This window comes from Ambystoma mexicanum, chromosome 12, assembly GCF_040938575.1.
Source record: "Ambystoma mexicanum isolate Mex_15411 chromosome 12, UKY_AmexF1_1, whole genome shotgun sequence".
NCBI classification, from domain to species: domain Eukaryota; kingdom Metazoa; phylum Chordata; class Amphibia; order Caudata; family Ambystomatidae; genus Ambystoma; species Ambystoma mexicanum.
Window position 1 is genome coordinate 436,024,878 of NC_090936.1, and position 23,025 is coordinate 436,047,902.

Below are 23,025 nucleotides of genomic sequence, written 5' to 3' on the forward strand. Positions count from 1 at the left end.
GACCCTTTATACCAGTAGTATCTACCGGCATCCGCCCTGTGCTTACTAGGGGCTTAAATTGAGATGACTTGCACAAACACCCCACCACGCCATTGCTGACTCCATTTGGATAGTATGCTAAAATGTTCTATAGCCTACAGCCATAAGAATTAACACAATGCATGCAAAACATTGTTTTTGGACTGCATTCATTGTCCCCAATGCAACCGCATTTGACTGTCTTATTTCTTCTTGCCTTGCTTTAAGTCTTTGTCCACTGCCCCTTTCTGTCCGTTCCAAATCTGGTTCTTGATCCACAGGTTGCTATACCACGCCAACTAATTTATGCTGTCTGGAAGGCCCCTTTGCAAACATCTGCTTGTCATCGTTAGATCTGGGTTGCTGGCTCCCTTCATGCCTCCTTCTGTTCGTTTTATTTGTAGGACAGAGCCAACCACTGGTACAACAGCCACCCAAAATCCCTTACCCCTTTGCCAGGACCAACTCCCCCTGCATTTACAGCCAGTGGTTATTCTCCTCCAGTCACCATCCATGCCTTCCTTACCTAGAATGGGAAATTAGCCTGTAGGTAAGGTGGTCAGCTCGTGGCTAAAATACAATTTATTTTTACAGAATTGTGATGGATTATTGGTGGGTGGTTGGTTAGATTAATTTCCCTGTGTGAAACAATGGTTTAATAGAAGGGGGTGGAGGGCTTGCCCAAGATGTCGGTGCACGCTTAAACGCTGCTAGTGCAGTGGATATTGCTGGCTAATAATAAGTCCTTTTTAAAATGCTAGTCAAAGGGGAAGTTATATAAAAATATTTAACGTTTAAAAATATTGTCCATAATAAATATATATACACATTTAAAAAAAATAAGTTCCTATGTAAAATAAGCAGCAACGTCCTGCTTTTAAAATACTAGGAGGTTCCCATTTTGTGTCCAGATACAGTGTAAGCGATCTATAATTCAATGCTCTGCCAGCAATAATAAAGCACAAGTCCCCTCTTTAGAGTTTGCGCTTGTTACTACTCTTGGAGCAGAGAATTGGAACACATAGTTGTTCACACGACAGCCAGTCCTATGAGTGCCATTCTAATACAGCAAATAAACCCTTTTCAGTCGAATAATTCTTCTGAAAAGGGTATGTTTGCTGTATTAGGATGGCATTCGTATGACTAGCTGTCCTGTGAAGGAGGCAAACGCGTCCTGTGCATTTAAGATGGCCATGCTCTTTAAACGGGACTCGTGGTGAAGGGATAGCCCTTTGGGCCACGCGACCAGAGTTCGCGTGGCAGCCTGTTTTTTTGCTTGCTCACAAGCTCTGCCTTTATCCAGGACTACGCATAGGACAAAAACGTTGAATGCGATCATTATAAGCGCTTTCCCAAGTACCTCTCTATTGCTGCTTCATTGAGGTCAGTCACCTTCGAATGGATTGTGACCTCCAACGTATTCCACATCTTTGACATGTAATGTCCACAGCTGTGCTGCTTCGGAAATGTTTTCGGCAGAGGGCGTCCTGCGTCGATGGCGTTGGGTCGATGTACCTCGAAGGCCTCCGTCGAGGGTGACGTCACTGGATGTTATAAATAGGACGCACGGTGCCCCTAGCCTCAGTTCTGTTTTTTCCGCAAACGTGTTTGCTTCGAGAACACGGCGCACCTCATGTTATCTTCTTCGAAGAAAATGTCTTCATCTTCTACCCATCCGACACTGCAGTCTGGGTTTAAGACATGCCAGGACTGTAAATCCAAAATATTGATTACGGAGCCGTAACGCATCTGCTTGTGGTGTCTGGGTGAAAGTCATGATACCGACGACTGCTCGGAGTGCCAGTCGTTGACTGCCAAGGCCTTGCAGGAGCGTAAGGGGAAGTTGCACGTAGGTCGGGTTTCTAAACCTTGTAAATCCCAAAAACCTATGGGTATTTCCACCGATGATTCGAGGGGTGACTCCTGGTTGGAAGGAATTCCGGGGATCTCGGTCCCAGAGTGGGTCTCGCCACTCGTTCTCCTCATCTCGGCACTCTCAGAAGCGGCATCACTGGTCGACTTCCCCGTCCTCGTCGGATGATGGCTCCGCAAGGAAAGTGGCTTGTCCCACCAAACCCTCGACTCCTGAGGAATGGGAGGCATTCAGGGAGCAAATGCTGGCAAATTTTTCAATCCCAGGGCACAGTTCCGTCTGTGCCTTCGGTAGAAGCTGGCAGGGAATGTTCTCGGTCCGATGCTTGCATGCCTTCGGACCCAGGCACTCGGCACGATAAACATCGGGAGCTGTCTCAGACCGTTCGGACAAGGCTCTGGTGGATCACCAGAGACGTGCCAGATCCAGGTCTCGGTCTTCGTCCCCAGTGAAGCCTCAGAAATCTGGAAATGGCTCGACGTTGGCGTCAGCGCCGTGTCCGTCGAGTGCGGCTGTCAGAGATTTGCCTTCGATCCAGCCTTTGTCGACGCCGAAGCCATCTGCGCCCTTGACTCCTTTGGGGCAATTTGGCCGGAATTTGCCAGGGGAGGCCTCTGGTACTGTGGATCCTCTGAGAAAGGCTTTATCCAAGACTTTGAGGCCTGTAGTGGACTCCCGGGACACTCCTGTCCCTAGGAAGGAGTTCTTTCATTCTCTGCATGATATTTATGAGGATGAGGAGAGGTCAGATATGGAGTTGGAGCATGTTGAAACTCATGAGGCTCCTGACATGGTCTTTTCTGAAGACAGTCAGTTGGACAAGTTGCGTCAATCGTTGCATGATGCCAGTGGCCTTGACACATCTCCTGAGCTGGAGTTTGGTAGGCCAGAGCCTGGTGCTCATGCTGAATACTCCTATAGGAGGTTGATGTCGAGAGTTTCAGAGTTTCTCGGGTGGTCCGGTCCTCCGGTTGCATTCGATCAGGATGACCTGACTGATGTTTTGGATCAGGGTCCGTCCACTGACCCAGTGTTGCCTTTTCATTTGGCATTGCAAAAAAGGGTGGCGGCTACTTGGCAGACCCTGAAATCTCTTCCGGGGGTCAACAAGTTGTTGACTAAGAAATAGCGCCCATCCGGTAGCGACCCCAGCTACCTATCCACTCACCCCACTCCGGAGAGTTTGGTGGTTGAGGCGGCTATGGCCACCTCGAGGCAGGCGGCTAACCCTACCATCCCTCCCGATAGGGAGGACAAGCGCTTCGGTAGTTGGGCATGCAAGGTATTTTCTGCTGGGAGTATGGCACTGAAGTTGGCCAACTCCACCTGTGCCTTGGCAAGATTTTCACACACTTTGTGGAATTGTGCCTCTAGCGGCTGAGCATATTCCCGAGGTGGAAGAAAGGGATGGGTTCCTTGCTCTTGTGCAGGATGGCAAGGATGCCATGTGTGAATCCCTTAAGTCTGAGTTGGACAAGGCGGATAGTGTTAGCCGGTCGATGGTTGCGAGCACCGTGATACGCAGGTTTGCGTGGTTGCGGAAGTCGGGTTTTGCTCCGGATGTGCAAGCCAGTCTTCTGAACATGCCCTTTGATGGCTCTCATTTGTTTGGCAGCAAGGCTGACGAGAGCCTTGAGAGGTTGCAGACCTCAAAAGCTGCTGCTATATCTTTGGGCGCAGCTGTGTCAACCTCTGCCTTTTCGTCCTAGGGGATAACAGTGGAGGGGGGGGTTCCTTTTCGTTACTACTCCTCTTTTGGTAGAACAAGAGGAGCCACTAATCAAAGGGGTCACCATAAAGGTACCTGTGGTGGACTGGGTACTAGAGGTGCCAAAGCCGCTCAAGCAGCAGCCTCTGCTCCAAAAAAGCTATGAAGCCATGTTCCATTGTTTGCCGGTTGGGGGCAGACTGTCTCAGCATCTCGAAGAATGGCGAGCTATTACTTTGGATGCGTGGGTTCTGGATACAATAGCCCACGGCTACTGCCTTCGCTTCCTACGGCGGCTCAAGACAGTCCACCGGGGAATCTCTTTGAAGCTTCTGGAACCGCTCCTTGTGCAGGAAGTCTTGACCCTGCCGGAGAAAGGCGCTATAGAACTGGTGCCTGTGGCGGAGAGGAACACGGGATGGTATTCCCCATATTTATTTATTCCAAAGAAAGACTGGTGACTGAGACCCATCTTGGACTTGTGTTGGTTGTACAAGTTCCTCAAGAAGAACAAGTTCAAGATGGTCACTCTTTCTCAGGTCCTTCAGGCCCTGCGACTTCAGGATTGGCTGGTGTCTCTGGACCTACACGGATGCTTATTTTCATGTGCCGATTCATCCAAAGCACAGAAAATACCTGAGGTTTGCAGCTGCTAACTTGCACTTTCAGTTTCTGGTCCTGCCACTTGGATTGACCTCCGCCCGAAAGTCTTCACCAAGCTAATGGTAGGGGTGCAGCGTATCCCGGGAGAGGGAGGGTTCACGTCTACCCCTACCTGGATGATTGGTAGGTCTGGCCGCGTTTTCCCGAACAAGCTTTGGATCATCTCAACCTCACCTGCCACTCGCTTCAAAAGCTGAGCTTCTCCCTCAATTTCAAGAAGTCGCATATGATACCTTCCCAACAGCTCCAGTACATCGGGCTGTGTTGGACACGTCCTTGGAAGTGCTCGCCTCCCAAGGTGAGGGCTCAGCACATTGTACAGATGTTCAACATATTTCAATGTGCCCAGAGTCTTCCGGCTTTTGAATTCTTAAGGTTGCTCGGACTCATGGCATCCTGCATTTTTCTGGTGCCTAAGGCCAGAGTGAGAATGAGATCCCTTCAATGGGTTCTCATGATGCAGTGGTCGCAATTCGCAGGCAAGATGTCTGATCCCGTTCAGATTCCACTCTCGGTCTTGCAGGATCTTCTGTGGTGGGCCTGCAAAGGGAATTTGATGAAGGGTGAGCTGTTTTGGCAACTGTGGCCGGAGGTGACAGTGGTGACGGACGCTTCCCTCACAGGATGGGGAGCTCATGCCAACGATCTGAGCACCAGCAGTCGTTGGTCTCTGTCAGAGTCCAAACTCCACATCAACCTGTTGGAGCTGAGGGCCATCAGGCAGGCCCTGAAGGCTTTTCTGAAGACTGTGCGGGTGAAGTGTCCTGATCATGACGGACAACACAGTGGCCATGCATTACCTCAACACAAAAGGGGGGAGTAGGGTCACTCCAGCTATGCTGGGAGGCGATGCAGCTCTGGTTCTGGGTGATACAACATGGAATCTCACTTGACAGTTCATCTAGCCGGAGAGGAGAATGCGGCGGTCGGCGGTCTGAGCAGGCAGAGCATGGTCTCCCACGAGTGGGAGTTGGCTCAGGAAGTCCTTCTGGAGATCTTCGCCCTTTGGGGAACCCCTCGAGTGGATCTGTTCGTGACCAGTGGCAACCGGAAGTGCAAAAGATTTAGCTCAAGGGAATTTCCTCTGAGAGGAGCCTTAGGGGACGCATTGGTCGTGGATTGGTCATGCCCACTTCTGTACGTGTTTCCTCTGGTCCCCATCATTCCTCAGGTCCTAAGGCGGTTGCAGAGGTTCGGATACCACGTGATCCTCATGATATGTATATCGTGCTGCTTTTGGCCAGGCGGCCGGACACCAAAACCCTGTACCATTGCCCCAAGTTTTGCGATTAGTGCAGAGGAAACAATATCGATCCTTTTCAGTGATCCATTCCGATGGTTCTTTCTTTTTTGCTTTCTTTGGCCCACAGGGGTCTTCCAGTGGGTACCATTAAAGGTTACCTGGTGGCGCCGTCTATTTTCAAGCGCTCGTCTGAAGAATGTTCTTATTTTAAGATTCCTTTGATTTCCCAATTTCTAAAAGGGCTCATGAATGTGTTCCCGCCATCCCCCATTTCAGGTGCCGGTTTGGGATCTGAATTTGGTCTTGAAATTCCTGATGGGTGCTCCGTTTGAACCTCTGCACTCTTGTCCTTTGAGATTGTTGTCTTTCAAGACGGTTTTCTTGGTTGCATTTACATCTGCTCGCAGAGTGAGTGAATTGTAGGCACTTTCATCTAAGCCACCCTTTACTGTGTTCCACAAGGATAGGGCTGTACTGAGGGGCACGTCCATCCTTCCTACCTAAGGTAGTGTCTGAGTTTCAGCTGAGCCAGAAAGTTTCCTGCTTTCTATCCTCCCCCCTCATCCTGGTAAGGAGGAGGAGAATTCCTAGGTTGGACCCTAGGAGAGCTTTGAGCTTTTAGATCTCTAGGATGTCCAGGGTCAGAGTGGACAACCAGCTTTTTATGGGATACACTGGACACCGATTGGGCCAGGCTGTTACTAAACAGACCTTGTCCAGGTGGATTATCCTCACCATTACTGAATGTTACAGATTGGTGAGAAAGGACCCTGCGGAGGGGTTGAGAGCCCACTCCACTAGGGGCATGGCTACATCCACTGCCCTAAAGATGGGATTCCTATTAAGAATATTTGTGACGCAGCAACGTGGTCTTCTATCCACACCTTTGTCAAGCATTACTCCCTGGATACGCTCCATGGTCAGGATATGGCCTTTGGTAAAGCGGTGCTTTATTCTGCCATCTGATTGGGTATTCTAAATACTCTGTCCCGTCCCCTTTCCTACATACTTAGGGGACATTCCGTCCTGTGGGACGGGACCGGAGCACTTTTGTAAAAAAAAAAAAAAAAACATAACATTTTCCAAAAATGTGTCCTTCTCTTTTTACGCGGGGTACCGCACGTGGCAGTAACCCCGCCCTCCTTAGCTCTGCCCAGCACATCGCCCATCAGTCCTTTTCTCCGTGCGGTCGGGGCTGGACGCACTTGCATCTTTGGACGATTTTTTTCCTTCCAGTGTCCTTATCTCCTGCTCCGGTTTGGCGGTCGCGTAGTAGTCCGTCTATGCCGGTTCAATTCAAATTTCCTTCTTGTTCTTCTTGCGAGCGACGCTTCGCTAGGGCGGATCCCGATCCTCTTTGTTTCGAGTGTTTGGATCTGGATCATCGGTGGGATTCGTGTTTTTACTGCAATTCCCTCTTGGTCAGGGCACTTCAAGGTCGTCTGGAGCGGTGGGAGGAGTTGTTTCAGTGCGCTCCTCCTCCGCACTTTCAGAGTTTCATCGACGAAAAGAAATGCCCGGTAAGTTCTTTAGTTTTTAGGGCACCCCAACCCGGGGGACTCCTTCCCGGTGCAGGAGGGGCTTCATAAGCTCTATTACCGGGGTGCCCCCTGACTTGCCTTCCAGGCCTAAAAAAGATACCAGGGTTTTCTCCGAGGGCTTCCGTAAGGGGCCTGCCAACACCGGATTACAATCCGAGGCCCCTCCCGTGGGTGCTAATCGACAGCCCAGTTCTACTGAGGTGGTGGGTACCGGAGCTTGCTTCGAGGTCTCCTTGTCTGGAGCTTCCCATACAGACACCGGCGTTCGCCCTTAGGCCTCTGTAGAGGCTTTCTGTACCGAACCAAGGTTTGAGGCCTCTCTTGAGGGAGCTGCTACCGGACTCTGTTCCGAGGTTCCTCTTTCAGAGGCTAAGGTGACCGACGGAACTGAGAGACCTGTCAAGGTCTTGTCTGTGAGGTGGATTCCTCAACGTTCCCGTCTTTGCAGTGATACCGGTTCTGTTGAGGGGGGCACAGAGTGAGGTCCCTGACCGTAAATCCTCTGTTACCGGCTCTGCCGAGTTTCCTCTTCTAGAGGCTAATTTGGTTAATATGTCTCAGAAACATCTTAGGCCACACAGTACCAACTCTGCTGAGGTTCCTTGTGTCAAGGCTAAAGTCAAGGCCTCTGACCCGTCTGTGGAGACTCTTGCCTTACTCACACATGTGACGCAGTTATCTTCAGGTGCTGACAAAATGGCGCCCGTTCCCGTGCGAACTACGGTGGCCATTTTGGATTCCTCCCTTACACCTACGCCATCAGCATTGGGTGCTGGGAATGTGTTTTTAGGTGAACACCGAGTTCCTGGGGTGAATCAGTTTCTTCCAGATTATGACTGGAATGCTCGGATGCCATTACCGCACACGGTCTTGCTGCCTGCTACATCGGCCCCCTTGATGTATGTTGATACGGCTTAAGGCAGTCCTTCTTGGCAGCCCTCTCCATTACGGCCTTGGAGTTACCCCTCTCACGAGCGGCCTCTCCCCACTCCAATGCCTAAGCATTAGGCGGAGGATTCCTTTTTTGGGAAGTTTCAGAGGTTCATGCACTCTGACCCCATGAAGAAATATTTCAGAGGTCTTTTTAGGGAAATCTGCTCTCCAGCGCCTACTCCTGTGCTGATGGTTCCAGCCGTGGCACCGGTGGATCCGGCAGCTGTTCCCCTTCTACCGGTTGGCCCACCTCCAATCCTTCCGCCCCTGCCCCCTTGTTTCCAACAGACAAGTCTTTGGCAGAGCCAGATGTGATGCTGGTTGATCCGGTCGCGTCGGATGACATGCAGGGGGATCAGGGTAGCGAGGGCCAGCCCCGCTCTGTTAGAGCGTTCCATGACCGGGTTCTGGACATCTCTTCTGGATGTACCAGTGCCTGAGGCATCCGCTCCCCAAGAGGCACCTCAGGAGCGTACCGAGTTGTTCCTCCAGAGGGACGTTTTGGCCAAGGTCCTCAAGGTCTGGGATAAGCCACACTCTGGACTTCACGTTAACAAGTAGATTGATGCTCGTTATAGGATGCACACTTCGGAAGAGGTAGCCTTAGCGTCTTGCCCGCTCCCTTCCTCCATTGGTGGCGGCAGCCACGCTACAATCCAGACTGGCTTCCGCGTCTTCTACAGCGGCAGCTCAGGTTCTGTCCAAGGAGTACAAGTTGCTTGACTCCTTGGGGAGAAAGATCTTTGCTATTTCTGCCCTGCAGTTGCGCCAGGCGAACGCAGTGCTTATCTTAGCAGCAGCAAATATGAAAATGTGGAAAGGTCTATCTGAATTTGAGGAGTTCATTCCTGCGGACAAGCTGGATGATTTTAAAGGTGGCTTGTCGGATGCCAGGTTTCTGGCGCAGGATATGCGCGAGGCCACGGCCATCATCTTGACACCTCGGCTTGGGGCCTCATGCTTGGTGTTGACACCTCTCGTCCGGCTTGGCTTCATGCCACAAAGTTTTCTAAGGAAGTCCAGGATAAGGTTCTGGACCTGCCGTTTGACGGCAAGGAGCTGTTCCACTCATCAACGGATGTGGAGCTGACTAAGACAGCACTCAAACAGCCAAGTCCCTGTCCCTGTCTGTGTTGGTGAAGCCGCCGTTCAAAGCTCAAAGAACGTAATCTCGGCCTCGGTCCTCTGGTTTTCGAGGGTTTCTGGATCTGAGGACAAGCAGGGTCGATCCTCCATCTGGGAACTCTCGTCGGAAACAGCAGCGAGGCCAATTATTCCTCTCGGTCCTCTGCTTCCTCTTCAGGATCAAGTGGTCTCTCTGCCGAGAAGTCCGCTAAATGATTTTCACGCTCGCGCGAGACCCCAGTTGGAGGGCGCATTGCGTCTCACTGAGAGGTGTGGCGGACCATCACCGAGGATCGGTGGGTCTTGCCCATTGCTCAGGCGGGCTTCCACTTACCCCTTCTCCCTACCCCACCCATCAATCTCCATTCCAGCAGTCGGGAACGCCCCCCCCTCAGAGCCGAAGTCCAGAAGCTTCTGGATCTCAAGGCGGTGGAACCCGTTGCTCTAGGGGAGTGAGGGGAGGGCTTCTACTCCCGTCTGTTTACGGTGCCCAAACCCAAGCACACTGGCCTGCGCACCATCCTAGACCTTTCCCAGTTGAACCTTTCTCTTCTCCAAGGGAAATTCAAGATGATCACGTCCGGTCAGATAAAGTCCTCTTTACAGAAGGGCGATTGGCACAGCGTGGTGGACCTTCAGGATGCGTATATGCATATCCTCAATTGGAGTCCGCATCGGAAATACCTGTGGTTTTCTATGGGGGACGAGAATTTGCAGTTTCGCGTGCTCCCGTTTGGTCTCAGCTCGGCACTGCATGTCTTTATGAAGATGTCGGTCATCGCAGCTTTTCTTCGGCTACAGGGTATCCATGTGTATCCGTATTTGGACTGGCTGCTGCGCAGTCCTTGTCCACTGAAAGCCTCGAGCAAACCTTCAGTCTCTCCTCCAGCTCCTGTTTCACCTTCACCTTCGGCTGTCGGTGAACTGGCGGAAATCCTCCCTGACGGTCTCTCAGGACTTGATTTTCCTGGGTTTTCATTGGAACACGATCAATTGCAGAGTGTACCTGACTGGGGAAAGAATGGGGAATCTGTTGGCAACGTGTCAGGTGTTTATCCAGCCGGAGAGCATGTCGGCCTGGTGGTTCCAGAGGCTTCTGGGCCTCATGGCTTTGTGTGTGCTGGCTCTTTCTCATCTCAAGATGAGGCGGACGCAGGTGGCTCTTCGGCGCTCATAGCTTCAAGCAGTGGATCCAGATTCCAAAATGATACCGGTTCCACTTTTCATGAGGACGGACCTCTTGTGGTGGTCGTCTCAGCAATCTGTCGGTGGGCGCTCCTTTCCACCTTGCCCACTATTTACTGTCACAACGGATTCCTCCCTTCTGGGTTGGGGTGCGACGTTGGATCATATTCAGGTTTTCGATCTTTGGTCGCCACAGGACACACAGCTTCATATAAATTATCTGGAGCTCCTGACGATATTCCTGGTGCTGAAAGCATTCAAACCAGGCATTGTCAACAAGGTGGTCCGTGTCCGCACGGACAATGCGGTGTCCATGTTCTATATACGCAAACAGGGGGGTACCAGGTCTCCTTTTGTGGATCTTGCCGTTCAGATTAGTACACATCCCGGGCCTGCTGAATATCACTGCAGATGCCCTTAGCTGACGAGCAGTGGTCAGATACGAGTGGGAACTGAACATGGAGATCCTCTTGGATATTTTTCGCTGTTGGGGCACTCCAGAAGTGGACCTCTTTGTGACATCGACAAACAGGAAGCTTCCCCCAGGAACGGCCTCGGAGCCTCCTCTCTGGGAGATGCTCTCAAAATTCCATGGCACAACATGAGGGCCTACGCTTTTCCGCCTTTTCCTCTGATGAATCAGGCGCTGTGCGAGCTAAGGAACACAGTGAATTGCTCCCTCCTGTTCATAGCCCCTTGGTGGCTGGCCAGGTTTTGGTTTTTGGAGCCTCAGCATCTATCGGTGTGCCCGCTGCTCATGCTTCTGTTGGTTCTGATCTGCTTCACCAGAGCGATCAGCAGTTGTGGCACCCCTCCCCACAATCGTTCAACTTGGCGGCCTGGTGCCTGAGTTCAGATCTTTAAAGGCGTTTCAATTTGTCTGCGGATAACATGCTCTTTATTCAGGCGGCCAGGAAACCTTAAACCTCAGTATAGGAGTAAATGGCTACGGTTCTGCCACTGGTGTTAAGCTAGGCAACTGGACCCCAGGGAGGCTACTATCGACATGGTCCTGTCGTTTGTCTCACATCTGGCGGAATCGGGCATTCATGTCTTATCTTGCAGGACTTATTTGTCGGCTGCTTACCTGTCCACTGCTCTTTTTCACTGACTAATCCGGTCATAAAAAGACACTTTGCGGGTCTATTACATCTTTATCCTCCTGTTGGCAGCCTGCATCCAAGTTGGGATCTGAATGTGGTCCTTACGGCCCTGTGTCGTAAGCCTTTTGAGCCTATGGCTACTGTCGATTTTAAGTACTTTCCGTGGAAAGTGTCCTTTTTGATTGCTGTGACTTCGGTAAGACGTGTAAGTGAGCTTCAGGCCTTGTCGGTAGAGCATCCTTTCCTTACTTTTCATAAGGATAAAGTTGTCCTGCGGACGAATCCCCCCTTTCATCCAAAGGTGGTCTCTGATTTTCATTTGAATCAATTTCATTGCCTGTCTTTTTTCCAGACCCGGCCTCAGAGGCCGAAAGGGTTCTGCACTGCCTAGATGTTAGAAGAGCCCTTAAGTTCTATCTGGACAGAACATCTGAGCGTAGGAACTCTTAGAAGCTTTTTGTGACCTTCGGAAATCTGCAAGGAAAGCCAGCCTCGAAAGCAACCATCTCCCGGTGGATTGCTGCCTGTATTTTTGAGGCTTATACCATTCCGGATCTTCGGGCCCCAAAGGGAATTCATGCTCATCTTGTGTGGGCCCGTTGCCTTCCAAAAATATGTTCCCTGGGAGACCATTGCAAAAGCCACTACGTGGGCCTCCCCATCAGCTTTTTGTAAGCATTGCTGTCTGGACCTGAGCTCCAGGACTGATGCTCAGTTCGATCAAGCTCTGCTTAGGAACCTGTTTCAGTAAGGATTTTCCATCCTCCTGTAATTCCTGTGAGGAGTGCATGGGAATCTCCCATAAGTATGGAGGAAAGGGGACGGGACGTAGGAGTATAATAAAGTTATTCACCATAGTGACTACCTTACTCGTAGTCCATAGTCCCCTTTCCTCCATACGCCTGCCCGCCATCCCCTCTAATAAGTTTCCTCTGTTATTGCTTAAAGGTCTCAGACCTGGCGATAGAAAAGGACTGATGGGCGATGCGCTGGGTGGAGCTAAGGAGGGCGAGGTTATGGCCATGTGCGGGACACATTTTTGGAAAATGTGATGCTTTTTTACAAAAGTGCTCCGGTACCCTGCCACAGGACGGAATGTCCCATAAGTATGAGGAAATGGGACTGCGGACTAGGAGTAAGGTAGTCACTACGGTGAGTAACTTTATTATTCTTTTGCCTCCTCCATTCACTGATACTGCTTTGGGAGTCTGTCATAGGTGCGGAATACGTTGGAGGACACAATCCATTCGAAGAACTAGTTACTTACCAACTGGTAACATTCTTTCGACTGGATGTTCCTCCAGCGTATTCCACATCGCCCTCCCAGCCTACCCCTCTGAAGAATTTCCTATGCTATTGCAGCTTGCGTTCCCGCAAGGCTAGGTGCAGTCAAGCAGTCGTTGTGTACGAGCATGTTACACATTATGGAGGGAAAAACATAAACTGAGGCTAGGGGCGCTGTGTGTTCTATTTATAACATCTGGTGATGTCACCCTCGACGGAGGCTTTCGACGCAGGACGCCCTCTTCTGGAAAATATTCCGAAGCAGCACAGCTGTGGACATTACATGTCGAAGATGTGGAATACGTTGGAGGAACATCCATTCGAAAGAATGTTACCAATTGGTAAGTAACTAGTTCATCTCTTTAATTGGATGTAGCTTAACTGGTTGCCACAACTGTTACTCTGGTTAAAATACAAATGTGTTTTTAAATAACCTGAAACCAAAGATATGAATTTACTTCCACTGAAGAAAAGTTCGCACACTTTAACAAAATCCCCAAACATCTGTTTGTACAATGGTTTTTATTCTTTGTTTGCTTCTCTTAAAGATATTTCTTCTAGACCAAAGTTTGATTCTACATTGTGCTCTTTAATGTTAGCCATCCCGTTCAGAGTTGATCAGAGTTGAAATGTTGTAACTTTGAGAATGTAAGTAATGACAATATCTCCATTAATGTTTCTCTGACCATCCTATCTGAAAAGTTTGGATAAAAAGAAAAGGGCCTTAGTTTATAATGACAAATCTGGCGTGCACCTCGCAATCATCCAGTGTACTAAGAGATCTTAATGATTTAATTAATTTTTTTTATAAGAAAAGGCATTCAAAAATAATTCATATATCCGTACGTTCCGTCCCCTTTCCTCCTTACTTCTGGAACATTCTGTCCAACGGGATTGAACTGGAGCCTTTTGTAGCACCCTTCAAAAAATGTTTGTCCTTTTTGTTTTTAGGTGGGCCTGGTCCATGCACAGCCACAGGCACTGCTTCACCATGCCTTTGGGCCCCGCCTTCAGTCCATTTCTCTGTGCGGTCAGTTTTTGGTGCGTGTGGGACCGGTGAGTTTGTTTCTGCAGGTTTTTTTTTTCCTTAATTTCTATCCCCTCGTCTCTGGCATTGCCATTTTCTTACTGTCTGTGCCGTGAACAAAAGGCTTTGTTTCTGATCTTTCTTGAAGTTGAAACTAAACCGTGTAGGACCCTCATTCACTCTTAGTGCCTAAGACCTGACCAAAGGTGGGGACGTGTGCTACTTTTGTGACACACATTCCAGTCTCACTCTCGCTGGATGGCTCCTACATTGGGAGGAGATCTTTTGACATCCAGTGCCGAAGCACATTTAAGATTTTCTCAAGGAGAAGAAGCTTTGACCGGTAAGCAAACCTTTTACAGGATACCCCAGACTAGAGGTTTCTCCTCAGTCGGTCTCAGAAGCCTCCACTTATGTCGTAGCGCTGACTGGGCTCGTCCCAAGACTGCCAAATTGGAGACCGTTTCAGATTCCCGTAGTGGTTCCCTGCTCAGAGGCTAATCCACACACCTTCCAGACATTGGTTCCCCCTTTTGGAGGCTAAAATCACCAGTGTCACCCCTAAGGTCTACGTGAATTATGGGCATTGCCGAAGTTCACTGTAAAGGGGCTACAACTACAGACTTCTCCAAAGGCTCCCTCAGTGAACATTAAATCGATCACCGGCACAGCCGAGGTTCCCACCTCCACGGCTAATTTTGCTACGGTTTAGTCAAAGGCTCGTAACCAATCGGCATCAAAGTCACAGCCCACGCCCTGAGCTGACGCAATTGGAATTATTGCGGCCTTGCTACCACTTGGAATGGAACAGTTTTCCTCGTCAGCCAAGGCTCCCAACTCTTCAGCAGTTTCCTCTATGGAGACGCACCCAAAGTCCATGCCTAGCGCTACTCTGGGGCGCAATGTTTTTGCGCCTAGGGTAGACTGTTCAGCACTGTCCATGCCACCATCTCTGTTGCTCCCTTCCACATTATCTCTGCTATACTAAGTGGACCCGTGGATGTCAAGGGAAGACTCGGCAAGCATTTCGAAAACGCCTTCACCAGGTTTCAGGCACTAATGTACTCTGATCCTATGAAGGAGTGCTTCATGGGTCTCTTTTGAGACCTTATACCAACACCACAGAAACCAATGAAGCCTCCTGACTGCTTTACCTCCTCAGCTGCCTAGAGCACCTGAAGTGCCACCGGATCCACGACCACCCTTTCCAAATACTGCAACGGATAAAGTGGCCCCCACAGGAGATCCCACAGTCCCTGACGGGCAGCCAATGAAAGGCGAGGAGGAGATTCCTTCTTCGGCGAGCCTTTCAGAATAGGCTCGTGGACCTTATGGGGTTTCTTGAGATCCTATTCCGGAGCCTCCACCAAACGTGGTGGAAGTTCTCTCAGGGGCTCTCTGCATAAAAACATAGGAAAGATTTGGTTTAGATTTGCAAAAAGATGTCTTGGCTCAGATGAGAGAATTTTGGGCAAACCCTCATTCTAGAAAGGCAACAAATGAAATGATTGACTTCAGGTACAAGCTGCTGCAGTCTGAAAAAGTAACCTTTGCATCTTGGCCTCGGTCATCTTCGTTGGTTATTTTATTTGTTTGCTTGTTAGGTGCTTATACAGCAAGTAAAATACAGTTTCAAAGTACCCACAGGGCGAGGGGAGCGAACAAGGGAGTGAAATAAATTACTAAACACAATATTTAATAAAGGAGTAGAGGAGGGAAAAGGTGGAAGGACAAACCTATTATGCCTTGTGAGTATTCAGAATGTGTAAGTGCAGCAAGGATGAGGGCAGAGGGCGTAAGTGCTGGGGAGTCTAGGCTCATGTGTGAGCCATAGATTAAGTGCTTGGGTTATTGATTGCTACATGGCCAGGGGCAACGTTGGGTGGAAGTATGAACCTCCAGGGTGGAGGGTGTGCCAAGGCTAGTGCTGAGGATAGACAGAAGCTAAGCCGAATAGGTGTGGGAGGTCAGGGGCCCCGATGATGCATAAGGGCCCCAAACACCAATCACATCAACTGTGGGAATAGCAGAGACGAGAAGAAGGGAAGGAGGAGGTAATGAGGAAACTCTTGAGGAGCTTCCAGAATTTAAGAAAGTCCTGCTGAAGGCGCAGAGGGAGCCAACGGAGGAAAGGGATCAACCACCTAGCCTCTGTTTAGAAAAACACTTTACACACAAAGAGTTGGTGCAACCATGTTTTCTGAGCCAACTTCCTCCACATCTCCAGTTCTGTGTAGGGAGGACTGGGCACTACAAGGCCGGGGGTTTGGGGTGGTGTTCACCTATTTGTAAACTTAGAAAAATCCTCCTTTACTGCTGGTTTCTTAGCTCTGACAGCACAAGCACCTGGTATTGTATTGTATTTATATAGCGCGCCGAGCCCGGAGGCATCTGGGCACATTACTTACAGTTGCAGTACAAAAATATTTACATTTAAATGGACAATGTATTTACAGTTACATCAGGTCATCTGGTGGTTTTAGAGACTGCTGCGTCTCTGGTGTTGTGTGTACAGGCAGTTCTTGCCAGATTAAAGATGCACAGAGCTCAATTTGTGCTGAGACAGTCTTCGTCTCAAGCACCAGATCTTCAATCGCACAAATACAGATTCCTTAGGAGTTCCATCTGGAATTTAATTTGGTGGTCCAATCCCCAAAATCTGATACAAGGTGTTCCTTTCTGGGACCCCTCTCCTCGGGCTGTTCACACTATGGATTCCTCCCTGATGGTGGGCAAACGTGCATGATCCACAGATATTTGACATAGGGTCAACGGAAGACCGGACACCTCCATGAATTTCTTTGACCCGGAAGCCACTTTCCTGCCCAATATGCAGAACAAGTCTGTCTCCATAAGAATAGACAACTCATTTTTGATGTTCTACATAAATGATCTAGAGGGAACCATATCGCCTCGGGGCATCCTTCTAACCTTGCAGATACGGGAATGAGAACTCCATCATGGGATATGGCCACACATGCTTCATCTACTGGGGGCTGTGAGCACAGAAGCGGATCATTTGAGCCACCTAACGAAAGCCAATCACGAGTGGAAATTGCATCACCAGGTGGTCTCGCCCCCATTCACCATGTGTGGGATTGCTCAAGGGGATCTTTTTGCCACTATATTTAACAAATTGTGTCCTGCCTATGCATCCAGAGAGGGATAGGAAGCCGATTCTCTAGCAAATGCTCTGGGGATCCAATGGGAGGGAATGCTGCCTATACCTCTTCTCCTCCTACCACTGAATAATCAAGCCCTTTGGAGGTTGCGGGAAGCAGAGTCCTGCTCCCTAATTTTTTGCGCCCCTTTGGTGGCCTGCCCGGTTCTGGTTCTGAAATCTGTGACCCCATCCAGGAAGTCCCCCCAACTTCCTTCCAGATCTACGGGACTTGGTTGTGTAAGATCCAGCCCCCCCCCCTGTCCCCAGGATAGATTTACTTGGCAGCATGGTACCTGAGGTCAAGTCCATAGGCCATTTGGGGCATTCAGAGGATAACCTGCAAATTCTTAAGATGGCAGGAAAAATTGGACTAAAACCCAATACAAAAGTAAGTGGCTTAGCTTTTTCCCCTGGACATTGAATAAACACATTCCTCTCACTGCCTCATAGGAGAATGTGCTTACCTTTATTTCGAGCCTGAACTTGAAAAATGTATCAATCAGCTGTAGGCCCATACCTCAGTTCATATGAGCAATGTTTCACGATCTTGAATCCAGTGGAAAAGTAACATATTGATGTTACTACCCACAGTCAAGCCTCTGCATCTCAAATGGGACCTGAATGTGCTTGTCACCACTATATGTCACAGGACAATTCAATCAATGGCGACATCTGGCCTGGGACTGGTTTCCTGGAAAACCGCCTTCCCGGTGGCTGTTATGTCTGCCAAAAGGGTTAGCGCACTTCAGACGCTTATCTGCTGATGAATTGGTTACAGCCTTTTGATTTGAGGTTCTTTGCAGTCGTCCATCCTTCTTCCCGAAGGTAGTGTTGGAGTTCCATATTAATCAGATCACTTGGAGTATTTTTGCCGAACCAGGACTCTGAGCCTGAATGTGTGCTTCATTTGTTGGTCATTAGGACCATAAGGTTTTATTTGGAGAGGACCCAAAGACCTAAGACAATCCTGTTATCTGTAACCTTTTGGGGTACAAATAAGAGTTATTCTGCCTCTAAGGTGACTATTTCATCCTGGATTGTGGGATGCATCTAGGAGAGCTACACTTTGCAGAAATTACCACAGCCTAAAGGTCTTCATGCTCACCTAGTCAAAGCCAAGGCGGTTTTGGTTGCGTTTCAAACGCACATCCCCTCATACTCCCCTGCAAAAGCTGCCACCTGGGCTTCTTTGTTGGCCTTCTTCAAGCACTATTGTCTTGACATGATTAAGAGGGTGGATGCTAAATTTGGACAGGCATTCCTTAGGAACTTCTTCAGTTAAAATGGGAACGGGACTTTCCACCAGTAGGTGCGTGTGACTCTCCAAGAAGTGTGGAGGAAATGTAGGAATAAGCAAGTTATTCACCATAGTGACTGTAGTCGTAGTCCAAAGTCTCCTTTCCTCCACACCATCCCCCTAAAATGCTTTAGCTTTCAGTCCGTAGCTGACTTATGTGGTTTGAAAAGGCTACGGGAGGCACAGGCTTTTGGCTGGGCAAAGTACTCCTATTTTGTTTTTGCATGGTGCTGCCAAAATGTCCTGTGCTGCCCCATAGGAAGGAATGTCCTAAAAGTGTGGAGGAAAGGGGATTTTACAATGGTCACTACGGTGAGTAACTTCTTATTCATTTATTACAAACGTTACAGGGAGCTTTTCTTTAGGTTCCCTACGATTTACAATAAGGAATTCAATGGTTGGTTTTAACCCAGAATTGCTTTTTAGAGGGAAATGGGATATGTCCAAGGTGTATTTTTGTGGATGAGTTTGCTTCAAAAATGTGTGAAACCTGCGTGTTAGACCATTTTTTGTTTATTTAAATAACACTGCATTCTTTTTTTGGCTGTTTGTGGTTTGAACTTCATTCCTTCAGAAACTTGTGCTATGTGTTGCGATATAGAAGGTAGATTTGCTGCCAGTTCCGTGATGGGCTCTAAATGCAAGCTTGCAACCAAGCGCGAGGCGATTTGTATAAAAGCGTTTTTTAATTTCTTTTTATTACAGTTCGGTCTTTCAAGACAGACCGCCTCCTAGCATTAATTAACCCGTTCCCAACTTACCCGCCCAACCATCCAGATAAGCTCCTTTTGTGCGTTTACAACAGCTGACCCTACTACATTTACCGGCCTTCCTGTCCACTTTTGCTGCCTTGTCTAGAACAATTACTCCCATTGTCTGCTGGGATTTGTCCATCATGTATGTGCATGTCCAAAGGAATCACCTGACTCGGTAAAACATGGCAACTGTGATGAATTTCCAGTGACAGCGTACTTAGGCGAGCAGCATTGCGCTCTGCCTCGGACTCTGGTGTAGATGAACAGTTCTATTGTGGAAACCAGTCTATACCAGCAGGATCCATTGGCACTGAGTCAGTGGCGTTGTCCCACTGAACCGGGACCTGACAAATTGTTCAGAGTCTGTGGTTTTATTGCATCTGCGCATTCTAGCGTGGTGGCAACCAGCATCATCTGGTGGTAATACAGTCGGGATGTCCTAATCAAGAGTATGCTGGGATTTAAGGAAAAATAGCAATGCCTTGTTTTCTTTCGTCAAGTTGCTCACAGACCTGCCCCTTCCCATGTTGTGATAACTTTCATTTCTATGTGATCTTCCACAATAATAAACTTACAATCCGAGGTGCGCAATTGGAACATAACATGTCCCGCCATCTATTTTTTTTTTGTGTGAAATCTATTGCCGAAGATTCCTCTTTCATCATTCCTGAATTGCTCAAATTTGATTTCTAAATTGTCTGATGGAATAGCTTTTTGTATACGCAGAAGTAATTGACCCTGGGTGATTTTAACATCCACTGTTTTTGTTTAGAATATATCACATATTACCTGTAGTAAAATGAGAAGGGTTGCAACTGTGTCTCTCCGAGGTGTACACTTCTGCCCTATATGCCAGGACAGATGTGACCTTCAAACTAGACTTGATCCAAGCATTTGATAAATCAATGAGATGCCTGCCTGGCTTACCACCAATTTGCTAGAGGTTAGCAATACCTTTGCTCATGGTGACCCGAGAATCTGTTGCATGTCTGGTATGTTCTGTAAAACCCAGTTACACATTGAAGTACCTTTTGTATGTTATTTTAACGTAGATTGAGGATTCTGTGCAATGCAGAATGGAAAGCGCAAATTTCAGACTTCTTGATTTTATGAGGGCTGGCCTAGATGGACTGTGACTGCTGTACATACTGCAAACATGTTCCGAGCATTGTAAACCAAGAACATTACAACCAACGCTGCGTATATTGACTTTGATAAATCCGTTTTCATTACTTTTTGTTTTAGAACTCCAAACATGATTTAGAATTGTAATCCTTTAATCTAGCTTAACTTGTCTTTAAAAACCTCAATTGGTCTTGTCTGCTCACAGTCAAAATATCTTGAATATGAAAACTATAGCTCCCCAATTGATGATAAAGCTGTCCCCTTATGATAATGAAATCTATGCTGATGGCAAAAGCATAACGTTTGTATTTTCAACAATTTAGGAATCTTTCTATGAAATAAGATAAATGTGGTATTTCCTCCCTAAAAGATGGTGTTAAAGTGGCCATATTCAAATGATTGCTGGGGAGTGGCTAATGAAAAATGGATTGACAGCTCGGCAGCTATTGAAAATCTAATAATTGTTCTCCCCTTTACTACTTGCAGGTAAAACGAGCAATGATGAGAACAACAAGATGGAAAGTGCTAGCATTGTTTTGAGCTGTCAAAAACCATAACGCCATTTAACAAAACTGCACAGGAAGACCCACCCAGCTTTCTCGAACCTACCCCCACCATACACAACATTTAAGTCATGTACGGAAGTGCTCGATCAGTGGGTAAGGTGGAACCAAGTAGTCAGAGTCCTGGACGTTCACCAAGGCTGCCACGATCTCCGCGCTTGGGGCACCGCCGGACCAATAGCACTGGTGGGAGTGGTGGAAGTGGAGTAGGAGGTGGAAGCGGCAAAACCCTTTCTATGGAAAACATACAATCCTTAAATGCAGCTTATGCCACATCCGGCCCCATGTACCTGAGTGACCATGAAAACATAGGAGTGGAAACCCCAAAAAGCACCATGACCCTTGGGCGGTCAGGAGGAAGACTACCTTATGGGGTTAGAACGACTGCCATGGGGAGCAGCCCCAATATTGCGAGTAGCGGAGTTGCTAGCGATACGATTGCATTTGGTGAACACCACCTTCCACCTGTAAGCATGGCTTCTACTGTGCCCCACTCCCTTCGCCAGGCAAGGGATAACACCATCATGGACCTGCAGTCTCAGCTGAAGGAAGTGCTTCGAGAGAATGACTTTCTACGTAGAGATGTGGAGGTAAAAGAAAGTAAACTTAGCTCTTCTATGAATAGCATTAAAACTTTCTGGAGTCCTGAGTTGAAAAAGGAGCGTGCATTACGCAAGGACGAAGCCTCCAAAATAACCATCTGGAAGGAGCAATATCGAGTTGTTCAAGATGAGAACCAGGTGAGTGCTTGAGATAATAGCTTGTTTAATACTTTAGACTGGATCAGGATGGTTGGAGCTATTAATACGTTTTGCGAGATTTCCTTTTCTGGATTTGGAGCATTGAATATCATTTCGTTGTCATTTTAGCTGACTGTCTTTTTTAAATTTTTTTATTTTTTTTATCTGGTTGCCGAGACACAATAGTTTTCTTGGCAAGCAGAGTTTTTCTAAAGTCCTCCATCCTGAAGTTCATTTACAACACTCTTCACTTTTTAAGTTGTGCATGATTGCAAGGTTTAAGCAGAAACTTTATCATGAATGTTAATAAGGTGATTACAAAGCACATGTTAAGTTTAGTTTATTAGTTGTAAAGCACCGCCTGGCCCTGGGGCATCCAGGCGCTTGAACGGTTACATTGTGGTCAGCATATTAGACACACCCTTTGTTGAAATACCAACATGTGAGAACTTCTTTATGAAGCAGCATGATGTTGCTAGTAGGTGAATGTTTACCTCTTACTGGGGAGAAGGACTTTAATGAAGGACTGTGTATGGCAGATAATAAATCTGCCCAGATGTGTCTGCTTCTGCTGAGATTAACCTTTTTTGTTACAACAGGAATGTTTCATGGAATATTTGTTCCTTAAACTGTTTTGCTTGATCACTTTTGGTGAAGTTAGCACTTCCGTTTGACTGGCTTGGCAAATGTTTAGTCACTTTGCAAAGTGGCTGTCATAGAAATACTAACAGTGCTATGCAATCAACAATTATTTTGTTTTCTGTGGCAGTCACAGCCAAATTCCAATTCCCTTTAGCTTTAATGGCTGATGCTTTATAGGAAGAGAAGCGGGAATACAGTAAAAGTACTGTTTCCAGCCCTACAGATAAGTGGTGTACCACATTTACTCCCTAACAATTGGCAAGTAGTCCTAAAAAATAAAAATAGGGAGTACAAATACTCCAAACAAAAAATAGTTAAGACAGTAGAATCGTGTGCCCCGGCTTTCACCTTCACAGCTCCTTGGATATGTTTGGACCAGTAGTACATGTAGTGCTACGGAAGAAATACAATTTTAACTGCCTGATTGTTAGAAGTAAACATGTATCTTATAATGTGCACAAATAGCTTGGTGCAAAGGAATAAATATTACAAAATACTTTCAGTATTTCAATTAAAACATGTTTTTACTCTTATAAAATACTCTCATTGGGAATTGGAATTACATTTTTACTCCCTAAAAATCATATTTTCTCCCAACTTAAAAACAAATATGGAGTATAATACTCCCACTTCCAGATCTTATCTGGAGCACTGACTGGTTACATTTGAAGCTTGTTGGGTTTTGGTGTTTCTTTGACCACGAAGGGATTGAAATAAAGATTTGATCATCAAGAAATAAAAGATGATCCTGGGTTTCAGGCATTAATTGGGAAGCAGGATTCACCTACAAGATACAAAGATGGTACCTATCGTTGTCCTTTCATAGCTGGACAACATTGCCTATCATTGCTACTAGGGATCTTTGAAGCTTATTGCTAAGGTATGTAAGGGTTAGTCTAATTTCAGATGATGTAGATGGTCAATGTCCAGATGTTTCTATCAATGGAAAAATTAGAATTTTTTTGCAGCGTCTAAAGCATGCCAGGTCCTTGGTCCAGATCGGTTTTAGGATTTGCAAAGGAGAAACTGGATAGTTT

At 47.6% G+C, this 23,025-nt stretch overlaps 1 protein-coding gene across 8 annotated transcripts in view; it reads left to right on the forward strand.

Moving 5' to 3' along the window:
• ERC1 (ELKS/RAB6-interacting/CAST family member 1) overlaps nucleotides 1-23,025 on the forward strand; it is a 2,866,486-nt gene that overhangs the window by 219,963 nt on the left and 2,623,498 nt on the right. For all 8 annotated transcript variants that reach the window (XM_069628613.1, XM_069628618.1, XM_069628615.1 and 5 more), the window contains exon 2: nucleotides 20,530-21,346. In XM_069628613.1, coding sequence (XP_069484714.1) covers nucleotides 20,678-21,346 — 669 coding nt within the window. In that variant the 5' untranslated portion in view covers nucleotides 20,530-20,677. The remainder of the gene's footprint in view (nucleotides 1-20,529; nucleotides 21,347-23,025) is intronic.